The sequence below is a fragment of the Mastigoproctus giganteus genome, chromosome 8 (genome assembly GCF_048544385.1).
Source record: "Mastigoproctus giganteus isolate SK-2022 chromosome 8, ASM4854438v1, whole genome shotgun sequence".
In the NCBI taxonomy this organism is placed as follows: domain Eukaryota; kingdom Metazoa; phylum Arthropoda; class Arachnida; order Uropygi; family Thelyphonidae; genus Mastigoproctus; species Mastigoproctus giganteus.
The window spans coordinates 91,684,631-91,709,769 of NC_143582.1; the positions used below are offsets into that span (position 1 = coordinate 91,684,631).

General features: G+C 36.7%; 1 protein-coding gene across 3 annotated transcripts in view; it reads right to left on the reverse strand.

The window, feature by feature from the left end:
• The window catches only part of LOC150081717 (MAGUK scaffold protein DLG5-like), a 450,728-nt gene that overhangs the window by 222,549 nt on the left and 203,040 nt on the right, over window positions 1-25,139 (reverse strand). For all 3 annotated transcript variants that reach the window (XM_090378823.1, XM_090378822.1, XM_090378824.1), the window contains exon 11: window positions 13,218-13,345. In XM_090378823.1, the coding sequence (XP_090234949.1) occupies window positions 13,218-13,345 (128 nt within the window). The remainder of the gene's footprint in view (window positions 1-13,217; window positions 13,346-25,139) is intronic.

Here is a 25,139-nt window from a genome sequence, read left to right on the forward strand (position 1 = left end):
TGGTAATCAATGGACACTGCTCATCGTGGACTAATGTTATTAGTGAAGTCCCTCAGGGTTCAGTGTTGGGTCCATTATTGTTTTCTGTCTTTATAAATCATATTGATGATGGTATATCAAGCTTAATGTCCAAGTTTGCAGACGATACAAAGGTTGGCAGGGTTGTTAAGGATGTTAAGGACACTGACGCTATGCTGCTGCAACAGGATCTGGAAAGGTTGAGCAGATGGGCTGAGAGGTGGCAAATGAAGTTTAACATTGACAAATGTAAAGTACTACATATGGGAAACAGCAACCCCAGAGCAATGTATCAACTCTGTGGTACTACACTGACAGTGGCAGAGAATGAAAAGGACCTAGGGGTAATTGTGCAGGCAGATATGAAGTTCTCTGAGCAGTGCAGACAGGCTGCAAGAGTAGCTCATAGTGTCTTGTCAATGATATACAGGAATTTTTCTAGCAGGGATAAGGAGGTGATTATTCCCTTGTATAAGGCAATGGTCAGGCCACACCTTGAGTACTGTATACAGGTCTGGAGGCCTCATTTGAAGAAGGATGTAGAGCTGATGGAACGAGTACAGAGAAGGGCAACAAGATTAGTGAATGGAACAAAGGGTTGCTCTTACGAAGAAAGGGTTAAGTTTTGCAAATTACAGTGTCTGGAGACTAGGCACCAGCGAGGTGATCTGATAGAGGTGTATAAAGCCTTGAATGGTTTGAGCATGCTCAATGCTGATGGGATTCTTCCTCTTCCTCAGAATAATCGCCTGAGAGGGCATAAATTCATATTGAGGAAAGACAGATGTAGGATAGATGTGCGGAAATTTGCCTTTAGCCAGCGGGTAGTTGGTTGGTGAAACAGACTTCCATCCCTTGTTTGTGAAGTTGATAGCCTAAATAAATTTAAGGCTCAGCTGGACAGGTATTTCGAATGAACGGAGGGGTGAAATGGAAGTTTTTTTTTTTTTTTTTTTTTGTGGCTGATGCTGCATAAGCTTGCTTTCTTGCATCATATGCCTCTACTAATGCTAATATCTGCTAACTGCAGCAAGAAAGCTGACAAAACATTCATCTCTCTAACACACATGCTTCTCAATTGATGCTAATGGCGAACCACACCTCCTTCTCAACTGATGCAAATGGTGAACCAGACCTCTTTGCCAACTGATGCAAACAGTGAAAAGATAAAATTGAATGTGACTGAGTAATGTCTTTGTTATGTCCTATATCATTTAAATCAAAAAGTAATCAAAATAAACAATCCAATAAAATAAAAGCCATTAAAATATTTAAAATATTAAAACAAAAGAAAATAAGATTCAAATTATTAAACTTTAACCTTAAAAACTGAAATCACAAAAACTTTAACATAAATATTGTTTTCTGGTGGGCAAACTGGGTAGAACCTTTCTACACCCTAAAGACAGTCTTAACTGTAACAAGACTCTTAGGGTGATAACTGTAAATAAATCCAGTATCCTAAGGCACAGCACATAATAATAATAAAATAATAAGAATAAACATATAATAATAAAAATAACAAATTACCCACCCAGTAATTCATTATTTTTATTATCTAATACAGTAGCTCTGATCCCTATAATCTCCACAAATTATAGTTACTGGCAATAGGCTGTTATTATTTGGTATTTAGGAGCATTAGCAACTAAGACCATATTTCTCCGGGGATATGGTCATTACCCGACTTTTCCGCATTCTCCGTATTTGGTGGCTCACGGGCTCGAACCCCGGTCTAATCAAGAAGCGTGTGCTATGCACTACTGCTCCTGCCCACCTGGTACTAGCAATAGACTAAAATGCTAGCTGTACTACTGGATTGGTCCAGTGGGTAGCATATTTGCCTAAGGAATAAAGGTCAAGGGTTCAACGAAGCCTCTGTTGCAATTATACACTACTCCGCATGGGTTTTGATGTTTGTAAACTAATAGCTGTTTTGACTCACTTTTTATGCTGATTTCAGAAATGTTATTTGTTTTTTATTTTTTTATCATGTACCATTTTTTTCACAAATCACTTAAGTTGATGTCATCAGTTGTATTAGTGAATGTATTCAGATATGAGTAAATGCTGATAATTTGTAAACTATATCTTCACATGTTAGAAACAATGCCTCTTTTAATTTTTGACCTTGAGAGCTCCATGCAGCAGTATTTATCAGTGTAAACTCAGTGTATTTTTGAGGTTATCATGTCAAACTTGTGCTTAAAAGTGAGTAAAATGTCTTTGCACAAGTGTTTGAGCAATCCAAGCTTATTTTGTTATATTTGTGGAAGTTATGTAATCCTAAAGCAGCAAAGACAAGATATTACAGAATTTGTAAAAAAATGTATACTGTGCTTATTTTGAAGTGAAACTCTGTGACCAAGATAAACAATGGGCTCCACATAAAGTTTGCTGAACATATGTTGAAGCATTGAGATTCTGGAAAAATGGTAAAAAGAAGGCTACCAATTTGCAATTCCCATGATGTGGTGGGAGCCTAAAACCACTGTAATGACTGTTACTTTTGCTTAGTTAATGCTAAGGGATACAATGCAAAGAGTAAGAAGTGCATTGTGCATCCTAAAATTCCATCTACCATTAGACAAGTCCTACGTGGAGATAACCTGCTGATTTCATGCCCCCTACTTATATTAGAGAATGAAGCAGCAGAGAGTGCTGAAAGTGAAGCTTTTGAAGATGAAACTGAAGTCTACGCACTAGGAGACATTGAGTCCAGCCCTTAACTGTTCCACAGCATGAACTCAATGATCTGGTAAGAGTTTTAAATTTATGAATGAAACCTGCAGAACTCCCTGATTTTAGACTCAAGACAAAAATCTTCTAGCACGAGACATTTTTCTCATGAAACAGGCACAGAGAACAAGAACCAGTCCCTCACTTTTCTGAAGGCAATTTTATGGTTTTTTGCGGTAATATAAATAACTTAATGAGTTCAGCATGAATTGTTTCACCAGGACATCCTGCAGTGGGTTGATAATGGCTGCACTTTACTTAATGAACTATTTAGAAATTAGTTATAATCATGCACAGTGGTGACTTTTTTATTGACTCATCAAAGAAGAGTCTCAAAGGTGTGTTGCTCCACAATGGAAATAAATATGGGTCAACTCCAGTAGCTCAATCTGTGCATTTGAAAGAAGCATATGAAAACTTGAAGAAGTTGTTGACAAATATAAGTATGAAGAACATGGTTGGTTAGTCTGACTTTAAAGTGATAGGCACATTACTTGGACAACAATCTGGCTACACAAAAATGTCTTGCTTTTGGTGTGAATGGGACAATTGGGCAAGCAGTAAGCACTGGGATGTCAATGTCTGGCCAAAGAGGGGCAGTTTTTTGCCTGGATCAAAGAACATAATTCATAAACCATTGGTAAACCCCAAAACTGTCCTCCTTCCACCTTTGAACATCAAACTGGGTGTGATGAAACTGTTTGTGAAAGCTTTACCTCAAGGAAGCCCCTACTTTAACCACCTTTGTACTAAATTCCTAGCGATAACCCAAGAGAAGCTAAAACAACATATTTTTGCTGGATCTCAAATTCACAAACTGAAGGGACCAAGATTTTAAGGGAACTATGAATAACAGAGAAAAATAGGCATGGATTAGCTTAGGTCTGTTGCTGAGAACTTCTTAGGTAATAACAAGGATCCAGACTATAAAAATATAGTTGACAATATGTTGGCAAGCTTCGAGAAGCTGGGCTGCAACCTGAGAGTGCAGGTACACTTTTTTCACTCCCACAATGACTACTCCCCAGAAAATCTAGGAAGTGTTAGTGAAAAATAGGGTGAGAGGTTTCACCAGGACATTAAAGGCATAGAGATGAGTTCTTTTGAGGGCTTGAAAAGTTCTTTTACACATGAAGTTTTAGATGAACTTTGGCAGATGGCTTCGCACTCTTAATTTGTGCAATTAATGCAAAATGATGTATCTCCAGGTAGAATCGAAAACCTTCTCAAGGTCAAGACATATCATAACAAGGTGTTTGTTTTGGAGAAGAGCGTTGTGTACATTTGCTTTGGCCTTTGCTTTGTGCACTTAGTTTTCCACCTTGAATGGAAATCTGATGAATGCCATGCCTCTGTTTAAACCAAGTCAACCACCGAGAAGATTTGTTCAAATCACACTGCAGTTTAAATTTGTGGAAAAATATTTTGCCTTTGCTGCACAAACTGCCCCAGAGACTGGAATGCCTTCTGCTCTTTGTTGGCCAAACCACAATACCACTGCCTTGTTGAGGTCCTCATATGTAGACTGTTTTATTGTTTTTCTGTTAGTCATGCCTTGAATGCTATCAGATGTGCCCACAAAATCCAATTGCTTCCCTTTATTTTTTACGATGTCAAGTACAGTTTGGTTGCCAACATTATAATGGTTCATTAAAGATTTCACAAATGCACTGTTTTCAAACTTTTCAATAATTTCAAGTTTTTGTTCAATTGAGAGCACAACTCTTTTGCGTTTACCCATCATTTTCACGATTTCTGAACAATTTAAAAAAAAAAATTTTTTTTTGTCTGAATCACTCCTGACGTAAATACTGAAAGGATATTTTTTTTTTTTTTTTGAATTACAGGCAGTCCTCGTATAACAAGTGTTTACACTACACGAATTTGATCATACATGATTTATAAATAGGGGAACGATGTGGGAGCGAAGTTAAAAAATATGTAATTAATGATATTGAAATTTCGCAAGATTATTTAATGAAAAAACTTTCGAGCCTACAGACCAGTAAGGCTCCTGGAGTTGATGGAATATACCCTATAATCTTAAGAGAGGTGGCAAGCGAGTGCATTGAACCATTGAGGCTAATTATGCGAGCATCACTAGACTCTGGGAAGATTCCCTTGGATTGGAAAAGTGCAAATGTATCTCCCATACATAAGGGTGGCTCTAAAAGTGAAGTTGGAAATTATCAACCTGTCAGTCTGACTTCAATAGTAGGGAAAATCATGGAGGCAATGATCAAGGGTGGAATTCAGGATCATTTGGATCGAATTGAAATTCTCAAGGATACTCAGCATGGTTTTGTAAAGGGAAAATCATGTTTAACAAATCTGATTCGCTATTTCGAAAGGGTCACTCACGAGCTGGATTTAGGGAATAATTTCGACATTGTTTATTTAGATTTCAGCAAAGCTTTTGACTCAGTCCCACATGAGCGGTTGCTATATAAGCTGGAACAGATTGGAATCACTGGCAAAATCCTTAGATGGATAGAAGGATGGCTTCAGGGCAGGAGGCAGAGGGTTGTGATAAATGGCTATTCCTCAGATTGGATTGATGTAAGAAGTGGGGTTCCCCAAGGATCAGTATTAGGACCACTGTTGTTTTTAATTTTCATAAACGACATTGATGAAGGGATAGAGGGCGTGATGTCTAAATTTGCAGATGATGTTAAAATTGGTAGAGTAGTTAATGATCACTGTCAAGCTGAGCTTCTTCAGAGAGACCTAGATAGACTTCAGGAATGGTCAGAAAAATGGCAGCTGTGCTTTAATATAACAAAGTGTAAGGTATTACACCTGGGAAACAGTAATCCCAAAAAAACTTATTCACTTGGTGAAGTTCAACTAAACCCAGTACTGGAGGAAAGGGACTTGGGTGTTACGATACGGTCAGACATGAAATTCTCTGAGCATTGTAAACAGGTTGCAAGGAAGGCCCATGGTGTCCTATCGATGATCTATTGAACTTTTGCAAGTAGAGATAGGGACGTGATAATCCCTTTATATAAGGCTTATGTTAGACCACACTTTGAATACTGTGTTCAAGTATGGAGACCGCACCTAAAGAAAGACATTGAGCTTCTTGAAAGGGTGCAAAGACGGGTAACTCGCCTGGTGAGATCGGCAAAAGAGCTTCCTTATGAAGAAAGACTTTGAATATGTGGGTTGCAGAGTTTGGAAACTAGACACCTTAGAGGAAATTTGATTGAGGTGTTTAAGGCTCAGAGAGGCATCAGTAAAATGAATGAGGACAAAATTTTCAAGATTATAAATGATGCTAGAACTAGGGGACATAAATTCAAGTTACAGGGGGTAATGTTTAGATCGGACTGCAGGAAGTTTTATTTTAGCCAGCGAGTTATAAATTACTGGAATAAGTTGCCTTCATGGGTGGTAGAGGCCGACAGTTTGGGGAAATTCAAAGGTCATCTGGATAGTACTTTCGGGTAAGGGAAGCGCATAGGATCATAGTTTTAATTTCCTTTTCATTTATTTTTTATTTATTAATTATTATTATTTAGTTATATATTTTATTTTTTTTTGTTTTTATCATTGTTTTGTTCGGATTTTTTTTTTTTTTTTTTGGCTGGTGCAGCATAAGCCATAGCCTTTCTTGCACCATGCGGCCGTTACCAATACTAATACTAATATATAACACAAACCGAATTCGCTTATGCACGATTCGCCTTTGTGTTTACAAGAAATGGCAGTCGAATGCAGAATCACCCCAACCGAAAGCAGCACGACAGGAATGAAAAGAAGATTCTGAAAATGTATTTATGTTTTTTATATCAGTGAAGGGGAAACACATTTCACCATAATAATGTAAAAACCAACACAATTCCAGCTATCGGTATTATCACAAATGCAATTAGATCGAGTTTACTACCAGTTTATAACAGATTCCACCAGCAGAAATGGAACTGGAAATTGTTTTTATTGTTTTATGGTAGTAACCCCTAGAAATGTGCTTTAGTAAAATGTGAGGTGTTAATAGTGTATCTCTGCCTTTACGGTGTTGTTTATTCAGTTGCTACACGCGCGCAGCTTTGTTTATGTGTATCAAGCGTGTCTCCTCATTTTGTAATTGTGTTTATTCTCTAAAAATGAGTGAAATACTTAAAAGGTGTGAAAAGGAAGTGTTGTGGCGAAGACACTGCAGATTCAGAGAGAAAGAGAAAAGCAATATCGATAAACAGAGGTGGACTGGATCAAAAATTCTTACCCGGGAAAATTTATAGTGGCCTCATACTAGCGTTTATGGCCAAAATCACACCAGCCTCTGGCCCACCTGGGTTTCCCCGGTAAGGTTTATGGCCAGTCCGCCTCTGTCGATAGAGAAAAAATATGAAATTGTGAAACGCTTTAAGCGAAATGAAAGACCGTGTGATATTGCACGTGCTACTGGCCTAAATGAGGCAACGCTGAGAACTACAAAGAATGCAGAGAAAATAAAAACAACTTTCATAGCAGGAACGACTCAAAGTGTAATTAAAATCCATTAGATTAAGACGCAAAAAATTGGAAGAGATGGAACGGCTGTCATCTGTTTGGATAGAAAATCAAACAAAAAACAAGTTTGGTTACTATAGAAGCAAAAGCATTAGCAATATTTTATTATGTAATAGTCATAAAAAAATACTCACGTATTTTATTACGATTATTTGTTGTGTTTGGTAATGTTTTGGTTACAAATGTGTGTGTTCAATCTTGGGTGGTCGGCATCTAACCCTATTTTTCCCATAGGGCCTGTTGTTCATATTGCACGATTTTGCATTGCACAAGGGTTTCTAGGAACGCAACTATCATGCTATACGAGGACTGACTGTACTATGGAACACAGCAATCCACGCAACGCACTAAAACAAACTAAACATTTGTTCTGTTCCTGTTGTTTATTAGAGCGGAGGATGTGGAGACAGCAGGGTTTGCGTGATAATAGGTAATCCCAATCAAGACTTACAATACCACTTCTTGTAGCTTATTTACGACTTGCAAAATACAGTGGATTCCAGTTATTTGGGCCACCGGTTAATTGGGACAGCCGTTTATTTGGGGCAAATCTTAAAAAACAGAAACCAATCGAGAAAATGGCCAGGGTTTACTTCGCTTAATTGGGACAGCATGCCGTTTAATCGAGGCAGGAGACCGCAGTACTGGAGATTACCCTACATTGTCTCCGACAGTACCATGTGGTTCGGTCAAAATTCTGGAGGTCACAACCATAAAACAATAAAAAAAAAAAATTTTATGAAATATTTCACTATCTGTTTATGATAACGAAATCTATCATACAAGGACAGTAAACGCGATCTTACTGAATTTGCGATAACACCGACAGCTGGAATTCTGTGGGTTATTACGGTGAAATGTGTTTACACTTCCATGAAATCTTCAATCATATAAAAAAATTAATTTTCAGATCTTCTCTTCATTCCTATTTTTAAAGCTTTGTAAGTCGTTACTCCGTTCTCACTTCAGCGTTTTGTGTTACTTGCAATTTGTGTGTGCCGTGTTCTTTGTTATTGATTTCTTATCTTTTTACTGTTTTAAATTTTAACCCCCACCCACAAATGTCAGTGAATAGAAATGTCAACTAGTTCTTATGTACATATTACAGTACGTATTAATTATTCCGATTATCGCGTATTTTTTAATTGGTAAGGTAATAAAGGGTAAATTTGTGCTTAATATATCTTTGCTTTTATAGCCTGTGGATAATATTCCTCCTATTTTCGCTAATTAGAATCGCTGTTTAATAGAATTAAAATTCAATTCACAAATGTGATCACAATGACCGGCGCTTACTGCACATCATATAGTGAACGGTACTTTACTATGGTGACTCCATCGTAACATGATTTTATTGTACAGTGAACCAATTGTAAAGGTGGGAAGGGGTTACATTGTATTTTTAACTATTTATGTGAAACTTCAGATAATTGGGGCAGCCGCTTAATCGGGCCAAAATGCACTAGTCCCGATGTGTCCCAAATAACCGGATTGGACTGAATCTGTTTATTCCTATTCTATTTATTACTTGAATTTTACGATTTGAAGTGTCCCGGTTAATACAATCCCTATAAATCGAGTCCGCTGTATATAAGGTTTCCCATTTTGGGTTATACGATATTGTCATGTTGGATGTTCTGGAAGACTTTGGATTTTTATAACATAGGTCAAAAGAACTTGTCCAAAAAGATTGAGTGGCAGTTCATAGATCTCTGTGTATAAACTGTACACAAGGTGATGTACAAAATACTCTAGAAACAACACGTAACGTGCTATAAATAATAGGGTATAACCAATTTAAGACACTTTTCCTAGCTGAGGATAGAAGGGGGGAACCGTAATCTAATTTGGATCTAATAATTGCACAATAGATATGTAGAAGTGAGTAACGATCAGCTTCCCCGCATCATGGCAGATACTGCTTGGAGAATATTTAATTTATTTAGACAGACTGTGCATGGATATTTTATGTGTTCTAGGAAATTTAATTTGTTATTCATGGTTAATCCTAGGAGTTTGATACTATGTTTGAGTGAGATTTGTTGATTGTTTATTCTTAGTTCTGGATCAGGATGCACCTTTCATTTTTTGCTGAAGTCTATTGCTGCAATCTTTTATGCCAAGATTTGATATCCATTATATGCGATCCATGACTATTTTATTTATAGCAATTAGGAGTTGTTTCTCTATTGTCTGCATATTCTGTGAGTGACATGAAATGGTGAGGCCTTCAGCATATAGATGTTTCAACTGTTTTTGGAATAACTTCTCTGATAAAGGCCGAAGATTTTGATTGCAAAGAGAGTTGCACTAAGGACTGATCCTTGCAGTACCACCCCTCCTTCTTGATTGAACCTTTGAGCCGGAATATGATGGTAGTGGGCTTGTAAAGTTCTTTTACATGTGAAGTTTTGGATGAACTTTGGCAGATGGCCTCGCAGTCTTAATTTATGCAATCAGTGCAAAATGATGTATCTCCAGGTAGAATTGAAAGCCTTCTCAACGTCAAGACATATCATAACGAAGTGTTTGTTTTGGAGAAGAGCGTTGTGTACACTTGCTTCGGCCTTTATCATTATGTCTAGTGTTGATCTGCTTTTCCAAAAACCATATTAGCTTGGACTAAGGAGATTATGTGAATCAAGAAACCATGTTAACCCCTCATTCACCATATTTTCTAAAGTTCTAACAAGATAGCTAGTGGGGCAATAGTTATTTGGATTTGAGTGGATCATCATTATCAGCCATTTTCAATCCACTGCAGGATGAAGCCTCTCCAGCAACTTTCCAGTTCCTTCTGTTTTGAGCACTGGCCATCCATTTACTATCCACAAACTCATGAATTTCATCTATCCATCTCTGCCTTTGGGTACCATTCTGTTATTTTCTTAGTCCATCTGTCATCATGTCTCCGAGCTATGTGTCCTGCCCAAGACCATTTTAGTTCTTTAGTTTTGATAAGAATGTCCTTTACTTGAGTTTGCTGCCTAATCCATGTGTTTCTCTTCTTATCTAACAGTCTGATTCCCAATATGATTCATTCAATTCTTCGCTGTGTATTTCTCAGCTTCCCTTCCATTCTTTTGGTGAGTGCCCAAGTTTCACTTCCATAAGTCATGGAGGGGAGTATACATTGGTTCATTATTTTACGTTTCAGACAAACTGGGATATTACTCTTCAGTATGTGACTATATTTCCTGAATGCTATCCATCCAAAATTTATTCTTCTCTTGACTTCCAGCCATTTATCATTATTACAGCTAATAACTTGTCCCAGATAAGTATATGACTTCATCTTTTCAATTAATGCTCCTTCAATCATTATTTCCCTTTCTGTGGCATACTTGTTCATCATTACTTTTGCTTTAGCCATATTCATCTTTAGTCCAAAATCCTTAGTAACTGTGCATAACATTAATTTTCCTCTAATTCTTTGGGATTGTGGCTTATGACCACAATGTCATCTTCAAATCGTAAATGGTTTAGGTACTCTCCATTCACATTAACTCCTTTCTGCGACCAGTCTAATCTTCTGAAAGCTTCCTCAAGGGCAGCAGCTAACAGTTTCAGAGATATTGTGTCTCCTTGTCGAACTCCTTTCTCAATTTTAAATTTCCTACTGTCTTTGTCTAGTCTAATAAAGGAGGTAGCACTCTCATATATTTTCTTCAAAATCATAATATATGGGGTATCTATGCCTTGTCTTTCCAGTTCCCAAAACATTGCCTTATGCTGTATGGAGTCAAATGCCTTTTCATAATCCACAAATGCCAGGCATATTGGTGTTTTATATTCATTTGCTTTCTCCATTAGCTGTGATATTATGTGAAGGTGATCCATAGTTGAGAATCCTATCCTAAAACCAGCTTGCTCTTTCGGTTGATTCTCATCAAGTATTCTTTCTAATCTGTTAGTAATGACCCTTTTGAACAACTTGTAGATGTGGGATAACAAGCTAATTGGTCTATAATTTCCAATTTCTGATTTATCTCCTTTCTTATGCAGCGAAACATGATTGCATTATTCCACTGCTTAGGCATCACACCTTTTCTAATGCACTTTGTGAAGAGCCTTGCCAGTTTTTGTGTTATGTCTCTTCCTCCCAATTTTAACAACTCTACAGTAACTTCATCTTCCCCCGGGGCTTTCTGATTCCTAATTTTCTTCAATGCATGTTCTACCTCATCAGGAAGAATATCGGGTATGTCGTATGTGTTGCTACTTTGCAATCCATCTTCCTCACTGCTGGCATCATTCCCCTGCTCCTTGTATAATTCTCTATAGTAGTCTTCTGCTATTTGAATTATAGTAAGGGGTTGATCGTATGGTATCTCAAGGGTAATGTGGAAATTAATTTTGTATTTTTCAATTTGAGCTTTATATTTTTGAAAGGTTTGTCTGTATGACGATGTTCCTGACAATTCTGCAAAAGTTTCTACTAACAAGTTTGCAATTTTTTCTGACTCAGTTATGTCATGACCTTTCCAGCTCATTATCGGCATAGGAGCTGTTGAGCGTTTGCCTGAAATTTGTCCAACCTTATTCCAGATGATTCTAGTATCCATGTTTCTATAATTTTGCTGCCAAAGGGACTCTTTCTGACATTTCCTCTATATATAATGTGCCTTTGCTCTGGATTTCTTATATTTTATGAGACTGGTAGCAGTGGAGAACTTTCTGAAATGATTCCAGGCCTTATTTTTTAATTTTTCTTTTCCGCTAGCATTCTTCATTCCACCACCGTTTGTAATGTTTATGGTGCTGATTAGTAGTCTTTGGATTTGCAATATTTTCTGAAGAGATTATTTGCTTTATAATGTGACAGCAATATATTACACCTTGCTCATCTAAAATAGCAGCATACTGGTATATTTCCCAGTTTGTGTGATGAAATTTCCATTCCCCCCCCTTCTTATAGTTTGCAGTATAAAAATTTGTTAACAAGTGACAAACAACTGGGTAACGATCACTATTATAGAAATCATTTGGAACAGACCAGTCAAGAATAGGAAAGTGAGCCAGGGAATGGATGTCAAAATCAATTGCAGAAGAAGTCCCCATAGTCAATTGTACATGGGTATGAGTACCTGTGTTTGAAGAGTGTTAAGTTCCTACTATCTAGAAGTTTTTCAATCAACTGTCCTCTTTTATCTATATGGAGAGAACCCATAAGGGATGGTGCCCATTGAGGTCCCCCCATCAAACAGAAATAGAGGATAATTAGCTAACTAAATCTTCAATATCTTTCAAAGCATATGTATGAGTAGGTGGAATATCTTCCACCTATTCATACATATGCTTTGAAAGATATTAAAATTTGAAGGAAAGATAGTTAGATTATTGTAATGGTAATTCCAATTAATTATGCGTACTGTGACTGCTGTAAGGGTGTTTTAAGCTAAATATGCTTGGGGGGGGGGGGGCAGATGTTAGATTCAACGAAAACAGCTGCTCCTCCATAAACAGTTATTGTGTTCTTACGATTTTGACTATGTATTGTAGTGCTTAACTGAAATGCTTATGTGTAAAGTTATATTTGTTTCTTGTAAACAAACACTTGCAAGACTGTGGACAGAAATTAAGATCTTTGATAACATTAAGGTTACTTTGAAAGCCACAACAATTCCATTAAAGAAGTGTACAAATTATTTGGTCTTCAGTTATTAATTCAGATGATTTATGATGTGCTGCCTGTTTGAACTGGTCTATTTTGACTTTTACTAATAAATTCCCATCTACTCTTTGGAGATTTGTCTAAAAACTTTTTCCTTTTTTTTTGCCAATATTAATAAGCTTACTTCCTTACATCACTTTATTAACACTAACTTCAGTCAATAAAAAGAATAAACCAAATGACATTTTCACTTGTCTAAGGGTTAAAAAATATTCCTTACTTGTGAAAATTTACTCATACACTAAAGCTACAAAAATGGAACAAAGCATACCTCAATTTTTCCTCAGCTTTACTGCCCTTAACAACGTTACGAATATATATTGAACTATCATTCGGATTCTGAGGATCATCTTTTCCTCCAGCTATCCCAAATCCCAATTCCTCTTCAGATGAACCACGCTGAAATAAATTAAATTTTAAATATTTCATCATCATGAAGACAAATAACACAGATAACAATAATTATAGTAGTTAAAATATTGCTCAAATGCACACTACAGTTACTTCCAAACTAATAGTCTGGATTACTATAGTAAATAATCATATTCTGTTATTTAAGATAAGAATCATTCTCAAATATGATGATAGGGCATCAGAAACTTCAAGCATATTTTAAAACTAGCAACAATTTATTACATCTACATAAGTGCATATTCATGGGCCACTGATCACATTGTGGGTGCTGAAAAATCCACACACACACACTTGGGGATTTGTGGGTGCATCCGTATTCGCATATGGAAGTTCCGCATTCCCTTTGACTCTTAAAATTGACTGACTGCAACCTGAGGAGACTTAAGAATTCTTTTAACCTACAATGTGAACCAAACCTCTCCTGACAAATGACAAACTGTGAAACAACTACAGTGGCAAACAAAAAAAAAAAACTCAGACACTTGTGAATTTTGCAAATATGGGAATACCTCGTACAGCGCGGTTAATTTGTGCAAAAAAAAAATACCGCGCTATGCGTAACCGCGCTGATCGAGGTATTATTAGTATGTATTTTAATATAATGCGTTCCAACAATTTGATTATATGGGCTGAGTTGCAAAAATATATAGGTGTTTGTTTACTATAAATTAATGCACACTAAGTTCTTGCAAAAAAGGAAACTAAAATGATAAAAAGGAAAAATAGTAAGTACAGTACAAATGATTTTTACTGCAGTATGTACATACCAAAAGAATATAAGTGAACTGTGTACTGTATTTTTATTTTGAAAAATAACTGATCAGCTTAGTTTACACAGTTTTTTCCTTCTTTTTATCTGCATATATCTCTTTATAACATTGAATGTCATTTTGCAACGCCTGCCTTACTTTCATACCACGTTCAATGTTTGGATCTAGAAGAACACTCAGCGCCATTACATTTCTTCTTTACACTCATATGGTATAAAGGTGTAACGTTTTTAAAAAAAAATCTTTAATAAAAATACACAGCAAAAAATATTTGTACAGCTTACACGCAATCAACGACCTCACTGCTCGGAATCTAGAGTGTTTACTAATGTGAATACTAGCAGAGTCCGTATGTAATGGGAGTTTAGGCAACAGTCAGAATGGCCTTGAATCTATAACGCATTGGCCTACGTGCTGGCACTATAATACAGTACATACATACATATCAAATGTATTGGTGCATAACGTAGTTAGTTTTTTTTTTTTTTTTCAATTTGTAAACTGCGCTATAGCGAAACCTGCGATCTTCAAAACCACGCTATGCAAGGTATTCCTGTAATCTGTTTTGCGATGTATTGTGGGATGCAGAAATGTTCGAAATGCATTTGTTAGATGGAATATATATCTCTGCGAATGAAATCCAATAAAAATACTCCACCTGATACACCTAATTGCCATAAATATCTTCCCAAAGGGTAAAAATGCGAAATTAATGGAAATATGAGAAATCATGCAAATGGCAATCATGACAACCAAACATACATTTAATGGCATTTACGTGTACAAACTGAAATTACAAGTTAAAATAATAGTATTATGTACTGTAAAATAAGTCCTCAATATTTTGTTGTTTCCTTCTCGAGCTGCAATTACAGCCTTGCAATGATCTGGCATAGAGTTAATCAACTTCTGGATATATGGTTTCTGAATTTTGTGGTACCACACCCTTACAATGCTCTCCTGCAGCTGAATCTTACTTGTTGGCTTCTTCTGAGCAATTTTAGATGACATTATGTACCAGCAATTTTCAATAGGTCAGTCCAACACTATAATGCCAGCATTTCTGAGGTATGACTGCACCTTAAGGGAGAAAAAATGAGGGAAAACATTGGCATAAGCATGTTTTAAGCCTTGTGAGACAAGAAGACAAACTCATCATTAAATCTAAATAGCATAAAACTTACCAATTTTGCTGTGTGGCAAGGTGCTGAGTCCTGTTGAAAAATGCAGTTTTGGATGTCTGTGGGGTGATCCCTAACGGGTTTCAGGCACTCCTCCATGATAGCAGTGTATGTTTCTGCATTCACCATTCCGTTAATAAACTTAATTCGCCACATCCCTTTGCTTGTTATACATCCCCAGACCATCTGACTGGCAGGGAACTTTACAGTCAGTATTATGCAGTGAGGATGGTATGCCTCCGATTTTAGTCTTCTGACATATCTCTTACCACCCAGGCCATGCAGGTTGAATTTTGATTCGTCAGAAAAGACAGTGGTGTCCCATTGTTCTTTTGTCCATGAAACACGCATTTTAGCCCAAGCAGGTTGTTTCCTCATTTGTTGGGTCAACTTCTTGCATGGGCCGGTAGGCATGCAGACAACATTCTAAAAGGCGTCTTAGGATAGTTCATGCACTTGATTCAACACCAGAAGCCATCTCAAAGACCAATTTTAGATCAGAAGCACTAGCATGGCAATTACGAAGGCATAGCTGTTTCAAATATCACTCTCTTATGGCCTGTCCAGGTCTTCTCTTCACATCACCAGTTTCACACTTTAATTTCAGCACTCGGAATACTGTTGACTGGTGGCAGCCTATTTTACCAGTGATAGTACGTGTAGAAAGCCATCCCTGGGACAGAGCTGTTGTTGTTGTTTTTGGCGCAAGGGCTGCTTAGACCATATTGCACCTATCAGTGATATGAAAGTTATCAATGGTGACTGTTATGGAAACAGTCAGAGATGATCATATAATTTTATTCGTTTAAGAAAGCAGAATAACTTGAAGGGATTAGCATCATTGCCTATGATATGAGAGACTTTTAGAGGTTCTTTTAGGTTTGGAAGGAAGCTGAATGAGCATTGCTGAGCATTTTTGTACAGAGTGCATTCAACAAGAATGTGCTTCATTGTGAGCTGACAGTTGCATTGAAAACACTGTGGAGGATCATTTCCTGTGAGGAGAAATAGGTGAGTAAACTGGCTGTGGCTGATTCATGCTCTGGCTAAGATTACTTCTTCTTTTCTGTTAGTACGAAAATTAGAGGTCCATAACTGTGGTTTGGTTTTATTTGCAATAACTTATTATCCGTTTGAGCTTGCCATAGAAGTGTCCATTGTTCCTTACATATCCTTCGTATCATAGGTCTGTAATCAACATATGGAACGCAAAAACCTGAAGATGATGGGTTAGATGGATGTTTCGCAGCATAGTCTGCGCATTCGTTTCCTGGGATCCCAGTGTGGCCTGGGATCCAGCAGAAGATGACTACTTGCTGGCATTCCTGAATAAGAATCATCTTACTTCTTATGGTTTTTATTAAATCGATAGTATGAATCAGAGCTGTAATACTCAATTGTAGGGCTACTAGTGTACTCTGTGAGCCTGTATATATTATGCTTTTTTTAATGGAGCGATGGACAATATTTTCTAGGGCAAGTTTGATGGCGAATAACTCAGCTGTATAACTGCTGCATTCAGTAGGCAGAGATACAGAGATGGTGTTAAAAGGGAAAACTGCTGCTGCACCTACTCCACTATCAGACTTTGATCCATCTGTGTATATTTTCGTGACATGCAGATAATTTTGTGTGTGAGCAGTATGAAGTTGTCGCGCGTTAATATTTGCAAGGGAATCTTTTCCCCAGTTTAGGAAGTAATTGTCACAGGATGGATTAATACAAGACCATGGGGGAACTGAAGTGTTTGGATCTTGGAGGACTTTTTCAAAGTGTACATTCCAGCTTTCTGATAGAGCCTGCAATCTGATGCCAGTAGGTTGAACTGCTCTGGGTTTATTTCTGTAGAACATTTTAAACTGCGGATCACTAAGTATAGGCCAAATGGAATGGGTAGGCATGCTTTGAATTTTAGCAGCATAATTCAGAAGTAACACCTTTCTTCTGAGGCAGAGTGGAACTTCATGGGCTTCAGCGTAGAGACTTTGTACTGGCGATGTTCTATAAGCACCTGTAGTAATCCTGAGGGCAGAATGTTGAATAGGAGCAAGCCGTACTAGCACACTCTCCCTAGCAGAGTCATAGACCGGGGTCCCATAATCAAGATGAGATCTAATTAGAGTTCTATACAGGTGAAGTAAGGTGTAATGGTCTGCACCCCATGTTATAGAAGAAAGAACTCTGAGAATGTTCATTTTTTTTCTGGCAGGTTGTCCGGAGATATTTGATATGTTCTAAAAAATTAAGTTTCCTATCAAAAATTAGACTGAGGAGGTGAATGCTACTCATAACTGAGATAGGATGATTTGTCAGGTGCAGCTCTGGGTCAGGATGCATACCTCGTTTGTTACAAAAGTGAATGCCACTAGATTTTTGATGAGATAGTCGGTAACCATTGTGTCATAAATAATTCAACATTGTTTAGTGAGATTTGTAGTTGCCTTTCAATGAAGTTCATATTCAGCGAACTGCAGGAAACAGTCAGATCATCGGCATAGAGATATGACTTCATAGTGTTGGGAATACATTTGGTAATATGATTTATTCTCAATGCAAATAAAGTAGCACTGAGAACTGAGCCTGTGGGACTCCTTCCTCTTGTATGTAGATTTGCGAGAAGACTTGTCCATAGCGAACTTGAAAAGATCTATATTGAAGGAAGTTTTGTATGTAGCATGGTAAGTGGCCTCTCAGGTCAAAGGAATGAAGGTCTTTCAAGATACCAAAATGCCAGGTGGTGTCAAAGGCCTTCTCTATGTCAAGGCAGACCACGACAAGATGTTCATTTTGGACAAATGCATTCCTGATATTTGTTTCAGCTTTGACCATAAAATCTAGGGATGAGCGATTTTTTCTGAAACCAAACTGGTTATCAGAGATTAAATGTTTTGAATCCAGATACCATGTTAACCGGCGGTGTACAATTTTTTCTAAAGTTTTACTCAAGCAAATGGTAAGAGAAATGGGTCTATAATTTTGAGGGATAGAATGATCTTTCCCTGGTTTGGGAATTGCCAGTACATAGGAGTGATGCCAGCGAGTGGGGTATGAATGTTCAATAAATATACGGTTGTAAAAGGTCAGCAGCAAGGATAATAATTTATTGTCTAAGTGTTGAAGCATTATGTAATACACTCCATCAGGAGCAGCAGCACTGTTCTTTGAGGAATATATAGCTTCTTGAAGTTTGATCATAGTAAGTGTCTGATTGTATGGTAGAGAAGCAAGTTAAATTTTGATTTTTGAAGTTAAATTTTGATTTTTCGGCTGAAGCTTTGATCTTCTGAAATGATGGATCATATGAGGTTGAGGCAGACAACTGAGAGAATACTGTCCCTAGAGTATTCGCAATCTCTACAGGAGTAGAGAGCTCCTGTCCATTCCAGTTGAATATTGGCGAGGATAATGGAGGAAATTTGCCATTTAGCTGTCTTATTTTTTTCCATATTATTCTTACATCAGTATTTTTATTTATTGAAGTCAAATCGGATCCAGGAGTATTTGTTAGCTTTCTTTCTGATGTGTCAGGTTTTGGCTCTGAGTTTCTTATAATTTATAAGATTATTGGTAGTAGGGTATTTGCGGAATATATTCCATGCTCGGTTTTTTTTTCTTTTTTGGCATTCTTATATTCTTCATTCCACCAATAGTTTATGAGTCTATAGGTGTCTGACTGTGATTGTGGGATGGCAATAGATGCTTGTTATTTGTTATTTGGTTTTTTTTAAGAGCATTAGCAACTAAGGCCATATTGCTCTGGGGATATGCGGTGGTCATTCCCTGACCTTTCTGCATCCTCCATAATTGGTGATCATGGGCTCGAACCCTGGTCTAATCAAGAAGCGCATGCTACGCACTGCTGCTGCTCCTGCCCACCTGGCTACAGAGGCAGCGGCAATAGATGCAGCTGCTAGAATTTGTTTGGTGATATGATCAGTTGCTGTGTCAATTAGGAAAGATTCAATGATCTGTTTATCAAATGAAACATAAGAGGTATACCAATATGCCTTGGAAAATTTCCATTGTATGTGGTTTTTTTGCAGTTTAAGAGTGTGATGTTTGGATTTTACAGATTAATGGGTAGTGGTCACTGTTTAGTGGATCATTTAGAGCTGTCCACTCAATATTAGGAAAGAGGATCGGAGGGCACATAGATAGATCTATGCAGACATTGTTCCTGTTGGGAGATGGATTAGTTAGTGAACCAGTATTTAGGATGGTTAAGTATTGTCTGCCAATGAGCATTTCAATGAGTTGCCCTTGTCCATCTTCAATGGACACCATCCACCCACAATGGATGGTGTCCATTGAAGTCACCCAATAAACAGAAAGGGGTTGGCAACTGCAGGATAAGATTTTCAAATTTGTGAATAGTACAAGGATGATTGGGTGGTAGATAGATTGAAACAAGAGTCAGAGTGATGCCAATTGCTATTCGGGTAGCAACGGCTTCTATAGAGGTTTGTAAAGAAATGCGTCTGCATGGGACTTGCGAATCTATGAGAATGGCTACCCCACCACGGGCATTATTTGCAACAGGTCTATCTTGTCTGAAAAGAGTATAGTTTTTTTATCAAGGGAAATACCTGAAGCATCAGATATGTCTCCTGTAAGCAGATGCCCACTGGATTATGCTGCTTAATTATGTCGTTTATGTCATCAATATTGCTCCTAAAGCCTCTACAATTCCACTGGACAATGTTGTTCATTGTTTCAATTTAGATGAAGGAACTGAATCTGACTGCTTTTTGGAAGTCTGTTTGACATGGTCAATTTTAATCTTATCTCTTTTTGAGAAACAGGTCTTGTGTCTATTTCATCCTCTGGATGGATCTCCAGAATGGTTTCGGTATCATCTTGACTGAAAATTTCATTAGTATCCATAAGGGAGGAGTCAAATGTCTGTTTTCGATTAGAATCAGCGTTATTTGCTTGGACGGATCTTACAGGAGCTGCATCGGCAGAAGGTGATATTGTGACTGGTGTGTTGTTAGCTCTGCTAGAAATCTGTTGCTTTGAAGGTTGAGGTACAGAACTGAGCAGGGAACGAGCCCATTCTGAAACAGAGAGATTGGGAGGTATTGATGTATCAGTCTGGATTGATACTGAATGAAACTTTTTAGAGGCTTCAGCATATGTGCGTCTAGGTGTCATTAGTTGTATTTGCTTTCTTGCTTCTGGGAAAGAAACTTTCTTTTCTATTTTATATTTCTGGATTTTTTTCTCATACTTCCATTGTTCGCAATTTTTAGAAAAGGCTCGATGGTTGCCTTTACAATTGGGACAGAGTGGAGCCTGGGCTTTACAGTCAGCCTGCAAATGATCTTTTGAACCACAGTTAGGATATACGGGGTCTCCTTGACAGACTGTTTGTGAGTGTCCGAATTTCTGACACTTGTAACATCTTATTGGGTTCAGAATACATGGGCGAATGCGACAATGCAAATACCCTGCTTTTACTGATGAAGATAAATTAGGTGAGCTGAATGTCAAAATTATGCTGCGAGTTGGAAGGAGTTCGCCATCTTTTTTCATCATAATTCGTTTTGCCTGTGTGACTTTCTGATCCTGCAATCCCTGAACAATTTCTTCTTCTGAGACATTCATTAGGTTCCATTCTGAAATAACACCTTTGGATGAATTAAGTGTGGCATGTGGGGACACCTTAACTGGAACTCCACCAAATGAGGTCTGAGTCTGAGTAGAGACTCAGAGTGTTTGGAGTTGGTGGTCTCAACAAGCAGGTTGCCAGATTTCAGTCATCGTACCATTTTAGGGGAGCCAGCTCTCAAGACATTTTTGAATGAGGAATGGTGATAAACTACCCAAAGATTGGTTAGTTAGCGAATGCAGAATCAGAAAACTTGGGTTTTCCATTCGGGAAGCATCCGTCCTCAGTCTCTTTGGATTGAATGAGTCATTATCGGGTATGTGCAAATCCAATGAATTTGGATTTGCAGTCCTAATCGGTGGAAAATTGTTGCAGTCCATGTTTTGCTCCTTTTGGCCCTGGGGGTTGGTTTTACCACCCAGATTTAAGGAACAACCACGGGGAGGCAGGAGCAGTGCCACAAGGCGACCAAGCGGCTAAGTTAGTTAGTTAGTACTATTAGAAATAAAAAACAGAAAGTTAACTTTCCTTTCTGGGCCTTTGCTTACTTCTTCTAGTGCAAAAGAGCTACACTAATTAATAAATAAAGAAAACGGTTGTTGAAACAAAATATAATCTATCATTTGAAGGCTCTTTGGAGATAAGCTTTGAGATACGCACAGAAATCGCTTGGTCACAGAACGCTTGGCACCCGGAGCCCTGGGACAGAGCAACAGCTACACTTTTTTTTTTTCTTGGTGTCAACTAAACATATGGAGCCATGCCTCCATATTACACCTCTGCAAAACAAGATACAAATGAGCGCATATACCCTTCCAACACCCTATAATGGCTGATGCAATACCTTGCAATTGCTGTCTGATGCAATACCTTTGCTTTGCAACAAACAAAATGACTGTAATCAAGCAATATCTTATATGTTTTGCTACAAATGTTACTTTTTTTTTAAGGTGATGCAGTTTTTTGTCTGCCACTGTATATACCGTGATGAGCACATAACATTAATATTATAGATTGTTATAATAATAATAAAAAACTATATCTTCTACATCTTTTATCAATATGTGATATTAAGAATAGTTTGGAGCTGTATTGACTACCAGCTGTGATTAGTCTTCACATGAAAAGAAGATAATTCATTTAATTATGAATAAAGAATGTAGACAAAATTTAATTTGCCAAGTTTAATTCATAAATAATGTCACGCAAATATATAAAGTTTTTTTAACCTGGAATACTGGTTTAAAAAAAAGGTTTTTAACCTTTTAACTTTTTTTTTTTTTTTTTTTTTAACCTGGAATGTTGGTGGTAAATGTCCACCAAAGAAAGCAACTTAAATTTGAAAAGAAAAGTATCTATTAAAGTATTGTCAATGTGAAAATCAAACCAGCAACTTCATTGCTGGTTTGATTTTCGATAGGTATAAGGTATAAGGGAGATTCCACAGTGGGGCAATAAAATTAATTTAAACTTACGTTAGTTACATGCTAGCATTGTCCCCTTCAAAGCAGTCCCCTTCCAGAGTTTTTACATCAATCCTAGTATTTCTCCCACTGTTCGCAACTTCTGTTTCATGATGCTGTCAAACAACCTTTCTACGATTCAGCTTGAATCTCCGTGACACCTTCAAATTTTCATCCAAAAAATGAGATTAGATTTTCAATTTGGAGAACAAGAAGTCACAGGTGGCCAGGTTGGGAGAAGAGAGAGAGGGTGAGACCATTGCCATTTTGTTCTTGGCTAAAAACTGCCGAAACAACAAAGCTGTGTGTAATGGCATATTGTCGTGATGCAGAAGCCAATCCTAATAATGCCATTTGTCTTCGCATTTTATCCTAACATCCTCCCTGAAAAGCCATAGAAACATGATGTAGAGTAAATTACAGTTTAGCTTGGCAGAAGATTAACAATTACTGCCTTGTCGAAGAAACCAATCTACATGCTTTTGATGTTTGATCTGACCTGCCTTATCTTTTTTAGATGTGAAGATAACAGCCTTTTCCACTGGGAGGACTGCCACTTTGTTTCTGGGTTATAACCCATAAACTCTGTTTTTATTCCCTGTTAGGAGCTATAATGTATTGCAACATTTCAGGCCAATTTATACATAAATGATTATGTGAAATGTATATGGAAAAACCTTAAATATATATACATACTGCTGAAACAGATAAATATGAGCAAGTTGTGATATGAGTAAGATCCTTGGGTGAATTGAGATGGCTGAAGACAGAGACAGAATTAGAGATGGATATTATTCAGAAAAGAACAATTTCTCCACGGTTATTATGACTGACAAAGCTTTCACCCAAACTCCTTTATAACATGCCTTGGCAAAATTCCAGACATTATTCCCTAAATTATAGTTTTTTTTTTTTTTTGTTTTTTTTTTTCTCTCAATATCATCTTATACCTATTATGAATAGCCTCATATTGCACCCTTAACCTGTAACTGGGTGAATCAGTGTTTTTAAGGTACCACACATATACTCAGTTAAATGGGGTAAATATTATCCCATTTATAACTGTAAAAACTGGCAAGAAATAATTCAAAATTGTTCACTTTTTGATGCCACCTTTATTTTAAATCTGTAAATACAACTGTAAAAAATACAGTTTTTTATATTTAAAAAAAAAAACAAAAAAAAAAACTATATATACACAGTAATATATATTGTTTATAGTGATCACTGGTTGTTAGAATCAGCTGCTTTAAAGAATCAAATTTCAAAGAACCAATTCAAATCAATAAAATGCATTACATTTTCATCATTTATGAGAATCACATCTTTGGTTATAAGAATCAATTTTGAAAATGCTTCTGTGATATTCTTCTAAAGCACATTTCTGGAGGTCACAAACATAAAACAATAAAAACAATTTGCAGTTTTCAGTATATTGGACTTTTTTATTGGACAATCTGTTATAAACAGATTATACAAACTTCATCTTATTGCATTTACGATAATACCGATAGCTGGAATTCTGTGTCTTTAAGTTATTATTGTGAAATGTCTTTCCCCTTCACTAAAATCTTCAATCATATAAAAAACACAAATAAATTTTCAGAATCTGCTCTTCATTCCTATATCTATATTCGTAAACTTTTTACTCCACATCCTACTTGTGTATGTCATGTTAGTTCCAATTTGTCCATGCCATGTGCTTTGTTATTGATTGATGCTTATATTTTTTACTGTTTTAAACTTTACTACACCAAAAAAAAATGTTAGTGAACAGAAAGAGTGAATTTGAGTGTAAGAGATAAATTACGAATTATAGAAACATACGAAAAATAAGTCACAATACTGATCACGTTGAAACGACTCAAGACATGGGTGAACAGGAGTTTAATGAATGGATGGACAGAGATGATGATCTAAAAGTTTTTAACAGATGAAGAAATTGCCGAGTCTGTTACTGATAATTTCGCCAAGAAGGAGAAAAATGAAATTGAACCCGAAAAAATTTCAGTTACAAAACGGTAAACTCTTGAAGCTATAGCCATCCTGAGGAGAGCGTTGGAAGAAACTGGTGTAAGTGAATATAGACTGATATATATACAATATTGAAAAATCTATAAATAGACTTTGTAGTGATAATTTAAAGCAATCTAAAATGTGACTATTTTAAATTATAATTATATTACAAAGAATTATGTGTAATTAAGATGTACATTAATTATGCTATGTACATAATCATAAATTTATTTTAATTTTGCTAACCCATGGATAATATTCTTCCAATTTTCATGTATAATTTAACAGTAATGAACTTTGGGTAATAAAGTGTAAATTTGTGCTTTATAACTTTATAACCTGTGGATAATATTCATCAATTTTTGCTTATTACAATTGCCGTTTATTAGAATCAAAATTTAATTCGCAAACGTAATCACTATAAACGGTGCTTACTGTATATATATATGTATATAATATTACGGATAATATAAAGAAAATAAATCCAACAATAATACCATCAGGGACCTAAGACAACGCAAAAAAAAAAAAAAAAAAAAAATTATTATCGCTTTTTACCGACAACCTAGATGACGTCAACTGGGGCCAACCACCCAGAATGAAGGCAAAAAACGACAAGGTTCTCTGTTTCTGTGATGATCAATATATGCTAAGTAATTTAAATCTAAACCAAATATAAACCGGTATAGGCCGAAAATAAATCGAATTTAAATAAATCGAAAGATGATAATAAAATTT